The sequence below is a fragment of the Aulonocara stuartgranti genome, assembly GCF_965226115.1.
Source record: "Aulonocara stuartgranti genome assembly, chromosome: 12".
Taxonomy (NCBI): Eukaryota; Metazoa; Chordata; class Actinopteri; order Cichliformes; family Cichlidae; genus Aulonocara; species Aulonocara stuartgranti.
The window spans coordinates 18166494-18179975 of record NC_138948.1 but is presented as its reverse complement, the minus strand read 5'-3'; the positions used below and the strand labels follow the sequence as shown (position 1 = coordinate 18179975).

The following is a 13482-nucleotide window of genomic DNA, read 5'->3' as shown; positions in this document are numbered from 1 at the left end:
TGTTAAGCGAGTCATGTCAGGGGATTTGTGTGTGTCCTCCTTCATCGCCCCATTACTCCCCCTGGGGGGAGGGCGCCTGTGCTTCTCTCACCTCCAAGAATCTCCCCCAGCGTTGCTCTGATGTGCTCTGCTGCCTCTTGAAGAATCTCTTTGGTGACTGTCGTCACCGCGGACAATGCCCCATCATCCCCCGCGTCCTGCTGCCCGTCATGATAGACCACTCGCTGGATGCTGGACTCCAGAGTGCGGCACTCAGAGCTAGAAGAGGGAGAGGACGGGGGTGAAGGGGATATGGATGGCTGCCGGGGTAGGAGCAATGATCATGATTCATTTGCATAAATACAACACTCTTTTTTGTGTCATGTGGGATGAACACACACACACACACACACACACACACACACCTAAATGATCTTCCAAAATAATCTAGACATCAACAAATGGTCTTCGCTGCCAAAGCCCATTGCACCTGTGTATATTTGTGGTTTTGCGTGCACATGTACGTAAGTTTCCTAAATTTGAGCTGAACTGATCTGCAGACTGACCTGGTTCTGCTGGTCTGAATCTGAATTGCATTCACCTGTCTAGCAGTCCATTTCTCAGCAGTGTGAGCGAGAGCCTTTTGGCGCGATGTAGTCTCATGAGGTCTACATCGTCTCTCCAAAGCAACAAGCTCTCACAAAGCTTCACCCTCTTCAGATACCTCGCCGTCTCCTCGGGCAACACGGTGTCACATCTGCAGCCACACAGCACCGGCACACACACTCCACCTGATGATTCTCTCTTCAGATGCCCAAAGACACACAGAAAGCACATGAAGCCAAAAAGAAGTTGAAAGTACATCATGTTTGGATAAAAGTGTAGAATCTGAATGCAGCATTTCAAGAAGTGTCTGGTATCATAATTTCACCAAGTTAGCGGAATGCATATAGTGGAAATTACTGCACTTGATTCTACAGTGAGGCAATATTTTGTTTGATGTCGAAGTGAAAAATGGACATTTTATGCCCTGCTGCCACTCATCGGTTACATTTTTACCAAGGTAGTGTTTCAGCTTATACAAGCTGAGAGCGTTTTTTGGGGGGGGGGGTTTTCATAAGCATAAAAGAAAATTATTCCACGAAAACATAATTTGACATGGGGGAGAGAGAGAAACAGCCATAGCAAAGTTCTCAGTTTTAATTGGCAGTCTGAAAGGTTTGGGGCAATGGTCGAGTTTTGTGAACTAAGCAAAGGAGAAAATTTGCACAAAAACTAGAGCTGTACATGACACATTAACACAAATCAAACAACAATATGCCAAAATGGATATGTAGAAGGCATACTAAATGTGGTTAGTTTTTGAATGTGCTGTCAGTAGAAACATTGTCCTACTGCATGCTGCACACAAATGGAGGAGCTGGAAATTAATTAAACACATTGTGTATATATATATATATATATATATATATATATATATATACACACACACACACACACACACACACACACATATATATATACACACACACATATATATATATACATATATACACACACATATATATATATATATACACACACACACATATATACACACACACACACACACACATATATATACACACACACACATATATATACACACACATATACATATACATATATATATATATATATATATATATATATATATAGAGCTTGTAATTTTACGAATAGTTCTCCAAGCTTCTTTAAGGACACTCAAAGTTCTTCTATGGATGTCCTCAAAGTTGTGTTTTGTTCTGTTTTTGTCTCAGATGATGCTCCACTACTTCAGTAATATGAAGGTTTGTGTTCTGGGGAGGCCAATCCATGACTGATAGCGTTCCACTGTGTGTTTTTCTATCCAGGTTTTTTGTTTGTTTGTTTTTTTACTGCACTGGCAGTGTGTTTGTGACCATTGTCAAGCTAAAAACAATGTTGCTGCCAACCACGTTTCACAGATTCAGTTAAATAAATGGGAACATAGTATGTGTTTTTGCGACAGGCTGCTAGTAACAAAGTTCAATTTAAAACCAATTCTTTGCTGAGTTGTTCATTATGCGTAGACACAATTCACGTAGGTGCCTTATTTATGCTTGAAGGATTCATAGGTCACTATGAGGTCCTGGAGAACTAATGCTCAAGACCACTTTCGAAGTTACAAGGAAGTCTGGCTCCTTGGAAACAAGATAGAAATAATGAGGGGCAACTCTAAAATTTTTCAGGGTAATATATAAACATGCAACACAAAGCACATGAACACAAACAGGTAGATATTGAAGTTACCTGGCTGAGGTGTAGAGCTAAGCACAGTGTTGCTGCTACAGTGTCAACATCTGGCTCAGGTCCACCTAAAACAGCATGGACGGGACCCTCTGATGCCTAAAAGAACAAAACGACCAATTTATTGTATCAGTATCTTTTCATTTCAGTATGATTGGAAGGACATTATTGTCTCTTTATGTCCCAACCAAACAAAAGAACTGTGAAGCACTTTGATCTGCTAGCTGATGTACAGTATATAATGTACCAGCATCAAGCCAGCATGATTATGTTAGATGACTGCAGCATTTTGAAACCCAACCTGATGCATTAATAATGAAGTCACGGTGCTGCAAGGCTTAGCTCATGCTTGAAAGAAAATGCTTGTAAATACGCACTACACTACTGGCAAAATCCATCATGGGAGCAAAGGATCAGTCGAAATTAGCAAGAATAACTTTTTCACTTCTAACTCAGAGTAACACGGTTTATCAGAGAAGTGATGACTTCCATTAATTTCTGCAAACAATGAGAACAAACACTCCTCATTTAGGTTAAGTGGACGCTAATGACAGCTCCATTACAGACATTAAACATTCATCTCAGGGTGAAAAAGGCAGAAAATTATTTTTCCCCCTTCATTTGTTGACTGGGACTCTTAGTAGAAGATCTTAATACGGCAGATGATTCATGAACTTATCTCTGGACATTTATGTATTTTTGTTAAAATTTGAAAAAAGACACTCTTATTTAGCTGATTTAGCAGGAGACAATACAGCCTATTCACCTTTACTTTTTTTTAACAAAATCATCCTCAACCATTGAGTGCCCTCACTGGGTGCTCTTTCTATACCAGTCTTTAACATTTTATCTAAACATCAGTTAAGTGCAGATAATCTGAATCACCACTAGTGCAAGACACACCTGCACCCTACTCCAAAAGGACTAGCAGGGCTACAAGTACCTTTACAACAACGTCACTGGGAGCATGACAGTCTATCAAAGATCAGTAACCTTGAGGCCACCGTACCCTCCTCCCAACTTAACCTCCATTCCACACATCTGCTCTTATATTTTTATGCTTTTACATTAGCAGGCTGATACTGATCTTTATAATTAAAAACTGCTGCATGCCTTTTAGTAGACTTCCAGTCTCTGTGTTATATGATAGTCAACGGCTGTCCTGGAATCAGTTAACACACTTACATTGTGATGGATTGACACCCTCTTACTTTTCTGAGCTTTTAACTATGCATTCTTCTAATAGATGATCAGATGCTTCTGGATGTTCCAAGAAGCAGAATAAAGCACAGAAGAGACCAGGCCTTTGCTGTAGTTACAGTTAAACTTTAAAGTTTAAATTAAGACCTCACCCAAAACTCAACGCTTTTGCTTTGTTTCTTGTTTGTTTTATGTTTTTTTTGCTGCATATTTCTGCTCTGTTTTATCCATTTTAGTTGTACAGCACTTTAGTTAAACCTTGTTTTGTTTTTAAATGTACTTGTAATGTAAAAAATTGACTTGACTTTAGAAAATGGTCAGCACAAACAAACTCTCAAAGCACGTTAACTTGTTACTTTATCTGGTAATCCTGCTTTCATCTTGCAAGCCTTACAAACACTCAGCAAATCTGTTGACTTATCAAATACATAATGGAGTCCGGTAATTTAAGGGAGCTAAATGCCATAGTTAGACACATAAAGCACTGGTAATAGTGCATAAGGAATTGAGCCAGTGTCTTGTTTCTGTTCTTATGGCCTCGCCGCTCAGGCCAGAGGGATAAATTAAATGAGGGGTGAGGTAATAAAGAGCAAAGCGCTCAGAGGGAGCGCAGAAAAAAAGATTTGAGGCTGCCTGATCATAAGAACGGAAGGAGTCTGGTTATACTGGAGGAAGGAGGCCAAGGAGTTCAAGAAAGGCTTATCAAAATGAGGAGCTGTAATATAGTTGGTGAGTCAGAGGTGTAGAAGAGGTGCAGGAAAGGAGAAAAGGAAAAAATGGAAGCCAAACAGGTAGAAAATGTGACAGGAAAGACAGAGAGGGGAGGGGCAGCGGGGAGGGCAATTTAAGAGGTAAAGCGGACGGGGGAAGTATCAGAAAGAGGAAATAAAATAAGAAGCAGAAAGAGTACAGAATGTGTGCGAGGCAGAGAAGGATGGGGGACGGGCTCTCCTGCCCGTTCCTTCATAGCAGGGAGGGCAGCAAAATAAATCAATAGTAGATAGCCAGAGAAAAGGAAGTGATGCATTAGCAGGAGAAAAGGCCAATGTCTGTTCGACTGCAATAGGAGAACACTGGTGTGCGCGCACATGTGTACTGGCCACCTGATACCTTTCAATCTGAGTGCTCTCTTTCTCTCCTCCTCGCCTTTCTGAGCTGCCATATTCAAATCCTCTCCCCTCGTTTAGGTTTAGGACAGTTTTGTGAAATACATGAACAGCTGCTCTGATTTTATTTTTGCTTAGATAAATAAAGATTAAATGTAAAAACTACAAAATTTATTATTGTATTTGCTCTCAGCAAAAACTGAAATAGATTAATTTTAAAAAAAAAATCACTCCCTCTCTAACAGTTGTGAGACACTTAAACAACCTAATTCAACCTAAAATAATTAAAAATATTTACACCTGTGGTTTTGCAATCATTGGACCACCCGGTTCTTCATTGTGCTAAATTAGAAATATCTATTAATCATTATTGGAGTCTCAGCTTCCACCTGAATCGTGCGTCTGTAGAACACACTGCAGAACCGCTATGATGATTTCCTCTTAATATAGAAATAATATAAAAAGTACACACAGAGAACAGCTGCTTCCTGGTGTGAGGTCATACCAATGTGCCGTAGTGATGTTTACATGATGTACACCCCTAAATTTCCATACACGCGCTTCATCTCAACCTGACATCTTGGTCATATAGCTGAGGAACATATTGCAGCAGAATTCACACAATTTCTGCTGGGAAAAAAAAGGAAAATAACAGAAATATTTTGGTGTAACAAATTAAAATGCTCACTAGAAAAAGAGAAAATAAGATCACAAACCTAATTAAAAAGTTCCAGTTCACGAGATATTGGATTTCAATGCTAATTTTCAATTAGGAGTTTCTATATAACCTTAAAAGTTACTCATTTTTGACTGAAGCTGTGGTCTCTCATCCATCCGTCCATCGGCTTATCTAAGTGAGAATCACAGAGTTTATCCCAGCTGTCATTGGGCAAGACATCAGTACACTCTGTTCAGGTCACCACTCCATCACACGAGTAACACAGAGAGACAGTTACACTCAAATTCACACCTAATCACCTGTTAACCTGACAAGTGTGCTTTTACACTGTGGGAGGAAGCCGGAGTACCTGGAGAGAAGCCTCAAAGCACAACAAGGACATGCAAACTCCACACAGAAAGGCCCCTGTAGTGATGACCGATTAATTGTATCATCTTCGCCACCAAACAATGTATATGCTCAATAAAACACTGCAAAAGGCAGCCTGAGTTGCAATGAATAAGAAAAGTCAATTTATGCATGGACCATGCATTCACGCAGACACGCTGGTGAGCATTAGGCTACTATGCTCACAGAAAAATCTGCTTTTTTGCAAATATATCCTCATTCCAATGCTTAAAAGTGTTATCACGCATTAATTTTTCTGACATCACATAGGTCTAGCAGTTTATTTAATTAGATAGATAGATGTCTCAACAACAAAATCTATGTGATGCTCTAAATAATTCTAAATAATTAAAGAGAGAAAAATGACAAATGTTAGAACATCCCAACATACAAAGTTTTAAAATGACCTGTTTCTGAATGAAGGCGCAAACAAAGCCAATTAAAGCAGTCCTACGACTCTGTTTTTTTGTGTTTGCATGTGTGATAGTGTACAGATTGAGAAAGACAGATGCGCGAAGCGCACTCAGCATGCCGCTTTAGCTCGATGCCAAATGTCGTAAGAGTGAAGGAGTTAGAGCCGTGGAGCTACACAGAGCAAATCTGAGTGAGAAGGAAAGATGGCTTCAGTAAGTTCTAAGAGCCAACATAATTAGAGGTATTGCTGTTCTGGACCATAGCCATGCAGAGAGTGGAGAGAAAGCGGGATGAGGAGAATGACAGAGACGAGAGCGTGGTCAGCAAAAGAGTGAATCATCAAAGTTTACATTAGAGAGCTACGAGAGAGAGAGGGATAAAGTGCCCTCGCACACAATTTGTACGTGTGTGTGCATTTGTGTGCGAGAGAGAACTGAGGAATGGCTGTTAATCGTGACATGTGTTACACCTTATCTGGATCTGACATGACATGACACTCATCAGTCGTCCCCTCTTATCACTCAATTACCTTGCTGTGCTCTGATCTGCAGATTTGCCTCTTTGAGCTTTTCTTCTCCCCAGATAAAAGGTCTTAAACTCGCCTAAAAATTTAATCCCAGACAGGTTTGCATTGTGCTGACAGACAGCCGTTTACACAGATAAGTGAAATATTGTATTGTAAGTATATTAATTATTGTAAGTATTGTACGGTGGGTAAGAAATGCTGCAACCCTGCATGTTGGGTTACAACAACAATCGGTGTCCATAACAACATATTTTCCCTGGTATTCCCTTAACTAGAAATCACTTTGTTCATATCATTTTATTACGGCCTATCGCAGACACCTATATGCAATTACTGTAATAACCGGGCAATATCAAGACAGAGATTTTTCTCTGAAATATTTATCTCAGCTTTGACGTGCATCAGCAAGCTCAGGCAATTATGTACATTACCCTGTTACACTACTCCTTAAGACACACACACGCACACACACACACAGCCTTTATCTGCTGATGAAAAATATGCTTGAGGGCAGCTACTAAATGGGCCATGATGTGAGGCTGATTTCTCAATGTATAGGATGTTTAAGAGAGGGTTGTGAGAAGAAAAAATATTAACTTTAAGACTAAAAAAACTGCTCTGTTTTGGTTTAGTATGTGCTCATGTGTGAACGCCAATCAAGTCCTCTCAGACTGTGTGGTGGGTGTTTTCCTTCCCCTCCAAAGAAAATAAGGAGCAACATAGCAAAACTAAAACTATTAAAGTCATATTTCAGTACATGGTGTACAGTAGAGCATCTGACACAGACAGATATTTCTGATCATCCCCTTCCTGGACATTGTAAAGAAATGATGCTAAGCCTTGCCAAAATATGATGTCCCAAATACGACAGAGACAGTATTAACAGGAAATGAATACCCTTTTTGTTTAGTGTGTTTGTGTGTAAAGGGGGATGGCGACACACACATACAGACACTAGGGTCTCTCAAGCACATGCCCAAAAAGCAGTTTTAGGGTCCTCCATGAACTCAAGGCATGTAGACCACATATCTGCTACAACATAGGCTGGATGTGCTGGATGTGCCCCTGAACGCAACATAATGCTTCACAGATGCTCTACGTTCATTTGATCCGTATAAATTAAGCTGTTTAGTATTTGCATGAGGCTTTTTTGACAGTGTGCGAAGAGATATTCAGCTCTGGATCAAATGCAAATTATGAGTCAGTATCTGCAGAGCAGCCAGATAGCAGGGAAGGACAGCCTCCGGCTAAACTTGTTGATGTCACGCCTTCCCCTCATTAGAAATCTCCTCATTCAAATTCACACACTGGTGTTCCTGTAAACACAACGTGCTTATTGTATTGGACCAAACACGCCGTTCTTTTCCTTTTGTGCGGTCATACTGGCGATCTACAGGTGCTTTGGGGGGTGGGCATGGGGGGCGGGAAGACCGAGGGGACGTGAGAGGCGTTTGCCGTGCGCTTTTCCAGCAACAGGAACGCAGCCTGTAGCACAGCAGTAGCAGCTTTCCCGTCATGGTCTCATTCATTATACCCGCAACCTGGTGTTAACGCCGCTGAAGGCTCTTAACTCACCCCGAGTCTGCTCTGGACCCTCCGCAAATACTCTTCCATGTCGGCCTGCGTCGCTACGGCGCTGTTGCAGATCTCTCCATAGACCAAGTTTCGGCAATAAGGCAGCTGATGTGGGCTTGTGTTTTTTCTCCCCCCTCTCTCCTCGCTTCCGAGTCCCCCGCTGCGCTCGCACTGCAGCACTCGCTGCTGCCGCGAGAGACGTCGGTCCTCCCCTTCTCAACGGGGCGAACCCACAACACCGAGCAGTGGGTGTGACGGTAGGAAGAGAAGATCCGACGGAGGCGCGCTCGGTGATTCAGCCGCGCACCCTGCGGTGGTAGGAGGCCCCTTCCCCGCCCTTCGTCCTTCTCCCCCGCTCAACCCCTCCTCCCCGTGCACATTAACACATCCCTATCCTATCCCATACAGCCTCAGATGAGACCATACTGAATTTAGTGAGTGATGAGTGCAGCCTAGCGCTCCAGCTTTACGTTACAGCACGCTGCTGGTTTGGCTCTATTCTTAATTTGAGGATATTCACACTTGTGGTGCACAGGGGAGGAAAAATGCCGCAATATGATAACAACCACAGCCAAAGAGCACCGCAGTACCTTTCTGGTACGGGCGTGCTTTCACAGGAAGCACTTTAATTAACCTGAAAGATGTCCCTGTGAGGAACAGTAACACACACACACATAGGAAGTCAGCCAATCCTGAAACTTTAATATTTAAAAGAGGTCGTTTATCATTGGTTCATTGTGCCACTGGGTTTAACTCTTTAACCCCCCCCCCCCCCGCCCATTTGGTTTCTGATAAGTCGACTACACTCAGATTAATTATAAAGTAAAGTAATAAAGGGTCACGTCAATTAACATGAAGCTTTGGCTTCATTTGCCAGTTCGTGAAAAACAACTGAAAACTCATGCTATACTGTACCAATGCCAAATCTTGTTTGTGATAAGAGTAACGAAAATGGAATGATAACCAAATAAATCAGCATGGACTGTGGTTATTTTCTTATAACAGGCCATTAAAGGACAAAAAGCAAACTGGCTGGTGTATCACTACATTAGAGACAATCCCCCATATAATGCACAAATGTTTGTGTGTGTGTGTGTGTGTGTGTGTGTGTGTGTGTGTGTGTGTGTGTGTGTGTGTGTGTGTGTGTGTGTGTGTGAAAGAGAGAGAGAGAGAGAGAGAGAGTGTGTGTCTTTTTCACATGGCTTTTAGCTCAAATACCACATTTATTGGAATCCATGGTTGCCTAACTGTATTAATGCAGCAGGCACTATGAGCACTACTGTGAGCATCTTGCTTCTCCATTTGTGGTGAAAGCAGTAATACTCTGCTCTAAATGCGAGCTCTGTTAGAGCACTGTCCCTGCAGAAAGCCAAGAGGGCTCTTACAATATTCAGACCAGATCTAATCAGTTCAAAATAAAAGTTATTGTTTCCTGAGAAACAAAAAGTGATAGACAGTTTGTTAATGACTATCTCTATCTATCTATCTATCTATCTATCTATCTATCTATCTATCTCTATCTATCTCTCTCTCTCTCTCTCTCTATATATATATATATATATATATATATATATATATTTATATATTTTTTTTTTCAAACAATATGGGAAGGGTTACTTCCCTTCAAGGCTTTTCTACATGAAGTCACTCAAAATTAGTAAGACACTCTAACAAGGTGGATATGTGAAATACAATGAAGGGTAAGGTGCAAAAGGTCACCAAAAGCCTTAAATATCGAGTTTCCCCTGTTGCTATATTGTCAGTGGAAATAGATTTCCTTTATATATTTTTTTACATTTGCATATACATAACGTTACCCCCTTCATTGTGAACAAGCTGTAATGGTAGATTTAGTGTGTTCCTGTGTCTGGGAATGTCCAAGGAATTACAGTAACTTTCACAATAACAGAGAAGCGTGAGCAGGCACAGACTACACCTGAGCAATATATTGTCACTGTCCTGCTCTAGCCTGTAACTACTATCTGTATTTGCAGGAACATTTTAGAATATTCCTTCAAAGAATGCCTAACGACTGCCAGAAATTCTTTTGCAGGTTTTCTATATCAACAGCAAAGAGGATACATTTGCATATGCTCATCATAACACAGGTTCATTCCAGGTTTATTCACTTGTTTATTTATGATGTGGAAAGTAATTAAATCCATCCTGAAAACAAGGTGACCCCATGGAATCAAAACCAGTTTGCTGCTGCAATGTTTGGGCCCCTTCAATGAAATGAATTTAAAGATTATGATTTTGTTTTGTTAAAATTGTCTCATTTTTCTACACTTTATATCTCAATTTCATAATAAGAGCGTCACAAACACTGAACACTGAAAAAAGCATTACTGCAAGTCCTGATTTGGATTTCTGCAACATTTCCAGTGTGACATTATGACAGACAGCACCACTTGATGCTGGCTCATACTCAAAAAGATGCTGCAAATTCGGTATTTAGTTTGTAGACTCTACAAAGTGAAAGCACGCATATGTTTGGGGAAAGTAAATGACCGATTACAAAGCTTTTAGACTAAAACGTTTGCTTTTAATTGCTGTGACAGTTTTTATCCTGTCGCTGTGTGGTCGAAGTTTCACGACGAGATTTCGGGGAAGAATTCTGGTTCTTTGCACCTAATCAGTTTCTGTGAAACGGGAACTCAAGACAGTTTTACCTGAGGTGACTGAAAGATTCTTGAAGGCCAACAGGAAGGCAACAGGCGGACCATCCTAGCTGTGATCCATTAATGCTCCCCTGGCTCGCTCTTTTATGGGCAAATTGTAAGATCTGTCGTATTTTGCCACTAAATAATTCCCCATCACGCAAGTGAGCCTTACAGCGTCTGCACTACAGTCCTAAACCGGCTTAATTTTCCATTGAAAACAATAGGCCGCGCTAATTGATTTTAATGGCTCTCTCCGCGACGATGCGCCCCTTATGACTTGGAGAGAGGTCTTTAAGATTATTATTATTAGTATAATTGCCATTACCCCCACACTTTCCCTTTGCGAATGGGAGACAGAGAAAGAATATCTTTGCCCTTAAGCTGAACAAATAATTATTAGAGACTGGAAACAAACAGACGACCGTCATTCACACGCGCGCCCACTTGCGCGCACGCACGAACACACACATGTCTCTCCACCTTAGAGGGGACCCCCTCCTGGCGACCCTCATTCCCTCCGCCGCCCTCTTCGTGCAGCGTGCCGCTTGTAATTTATGCAAAATTAATTGATACATCTTTTATAATTGATGTGCTGTAAACTTAATGAGTAATTTATGTAATTAGTCAATTAAGGATAATTCCAGCATATGTTCCATATGCCCAGAAGGTGTGCTTTACAACTAGTTATTTGTCCAGGAGTTGGGTGCAAGCGAACGCTGCCGTAGACTACCTAATTAATTTTGTTATGCAGATCAGCTACGGTGTCTATTTAACGGCCCCCTTTGTGAAAACAGATTTAATATTGATCTTTCCCGGGCGTTTTAAGAGGATGCTTTTACCCGCCCTGGCCTCGGAGGGCCTCGGTGTTTCAAATCTCATTTTTCAGGCGCAGGGAAAATAGTTATTCGGAGAAAACAAAAAAACACAAGCGCAGCATCAACTGTCTTTTAAAATGTTCCCTCCTCGTCAAGCAAAGTGGCACTAAAAAGTCATTTTCTTTGCAATTACATAATGTCTTTAAAATATGCTCTCCGTTGACACGGTTGACCTTTTGAGTGGGCTTGAAGGACCGGGACATAACGGGAGTGATACACCGGCTAATTAATTGACACAGTTTTGAATATTCATACCTAATACAGCGAGCTTGCCCTTAATTACATTGTTGGACTTCTCTCTTAGGAGGCTAAATCACGGAAGGCTTAATTATTGTAATGTATTCGAGGGCCCACCGGGGCACCGCGGAAGACAGGAGCCGTCAAGGACCCAGTCATGACACCTGGCCAGAGGAGAAAAAACTACGAGGAGGGAGGGGGGCTTTTTGCGGTTCTCCGCTGAACAGAATTCAGAGCAGGGGATGAAGTTTGTTTACATCCTTGTAGGATTCACCAGAGAGTGTTTGAACAGACAGACAGCCGCCGGACTCCCCTCTCAGCAATTAATCAACAACAGCGCCTCTCTCTCTCTCTCTCTCTCTCTCTCTCTCTCTCTCAGTGTGTTTTTGTGTGTTTCTGTGCGAACGAGCTGGTGTAATTGAGAGCAGAAGAGAAGCGCACTGATGATTGTGCGCAAAGGAAGACATGATTTATTGTTGGCAAAGTCTGAAAGTGCAATCGAGCAAATTTAACAAAGATGCTGTATTTATATATTCTATTCTTTACTATTTGTTTCCTCGACTCGAATGGGGGAGATTTCAACGCAAATCCACGCTCTCCGTCACAGTTCTTTCACCGCAGACACACAGATGACAAGGCAGTCTTTATATGTGAAGCAACTGAACACTTTAATACTATAACATTACATGACTTCTGGTGCTGTTTAAAAAATTGCAGGAGAGGTCAAAGGTCAAGTTTATTCGCAGAGAAAATGCCACAAAACCTTTGGTGATTTTGTTGTCTTGCTCCAAGACATTTCAGGAGATTCGCCACTTTAAACGAAGATTAGATGTTAAAATCGGTCCAAAAGTGTAAATTTTGTCCTCGTGTACTTTACGTGGGAGTCTTTGATTGGTAAACAGCAAATTAGACGCAAAGGCATGTGCTGAACGCACATCCTCTCATGTTTATCCCCCCCCCCTACACACACACACACACACACACACACACACACACACACAGCCCTCTGCTCTCTCATGACGTGTCCCCTGAGTGTCTGGATAATAGATAATAGAGCTGGCGACCTGCGGGGGTCTTACAAAAACGGCGCTCATTGAGTGTGAGCGTCGCACAAGAGGAGAGGAGCCACATCACACACAGACAGCAAAGCAAACCGGCCTCTCATATCATCATTCAGCCGCCGCGGAAACAAGAGCAACTCGGAGGACTTCTCAACTTTTACGCACGGAAATTTGACATTTACGCACGATTTCAAAAGCATAATTTGACGAAGACACGGACAAAACCAACTTATTTACGGACGTGAGAGACTCTCGAGGATCTTACCTGAGCGGCGGGCCTTTGGGTTTCACTATTAATCGATAAAGCAGGTAATATAATCTGATGGCTCAAAGCTTTGGAGCAGATCAGTCAGATGGAGACTGATATGAAGACTGGCAAGTGAACTCGTAAAACAAAAACAAAAAAACGTTAAAAAAAACTTTAAAAGCATTTTTGTTCAAGAATTTAAACTTCAAGAAAAGAGTAACCAGCT

At 41.5% G+C, this 13482-nt stretch overlaps 1 protein-coding gene across 7 annotated transcripts in view; it reads right to left on the bottom strand.

Annotated features, from left to right (window-relative positions):
• Positions 1 to 8502, bottom strand: part of LOC309718494 (uncharacterized protein) — a 38319-nt gene extending 29817 nt beyond the window's left edge. For all 7 annotated transcript variants that reach the window (XM_082553797.1, XM_082553799.1, XM_082553801.1 and 4 more), the window contains exons 1-4: positions 8174 to 8502; positions 2290 to 2385; positions 581 to 783; positions 92 to 258 (exon numbers count right to left, since the gene is read on the bottom strand). In XM_082553797.1, the coding sequence (XP_082409923.1) occupies positions 92 to 258; positions 581 to 783; positions 2290 to 2385; positions 8174 to 8212 (505 nt within the window). In that variant the 5' untranslated portion in view covers positions 8213 to 8502. The remainder of the gene's footprint in view (positions 1 to 91; positions 259 to 580; positions 784 to 2289; positions 2386 to 8173) is intronic.
• Between the last annotated feature and the right edge of the window lie 4980 nt (positions 8503 to 13482).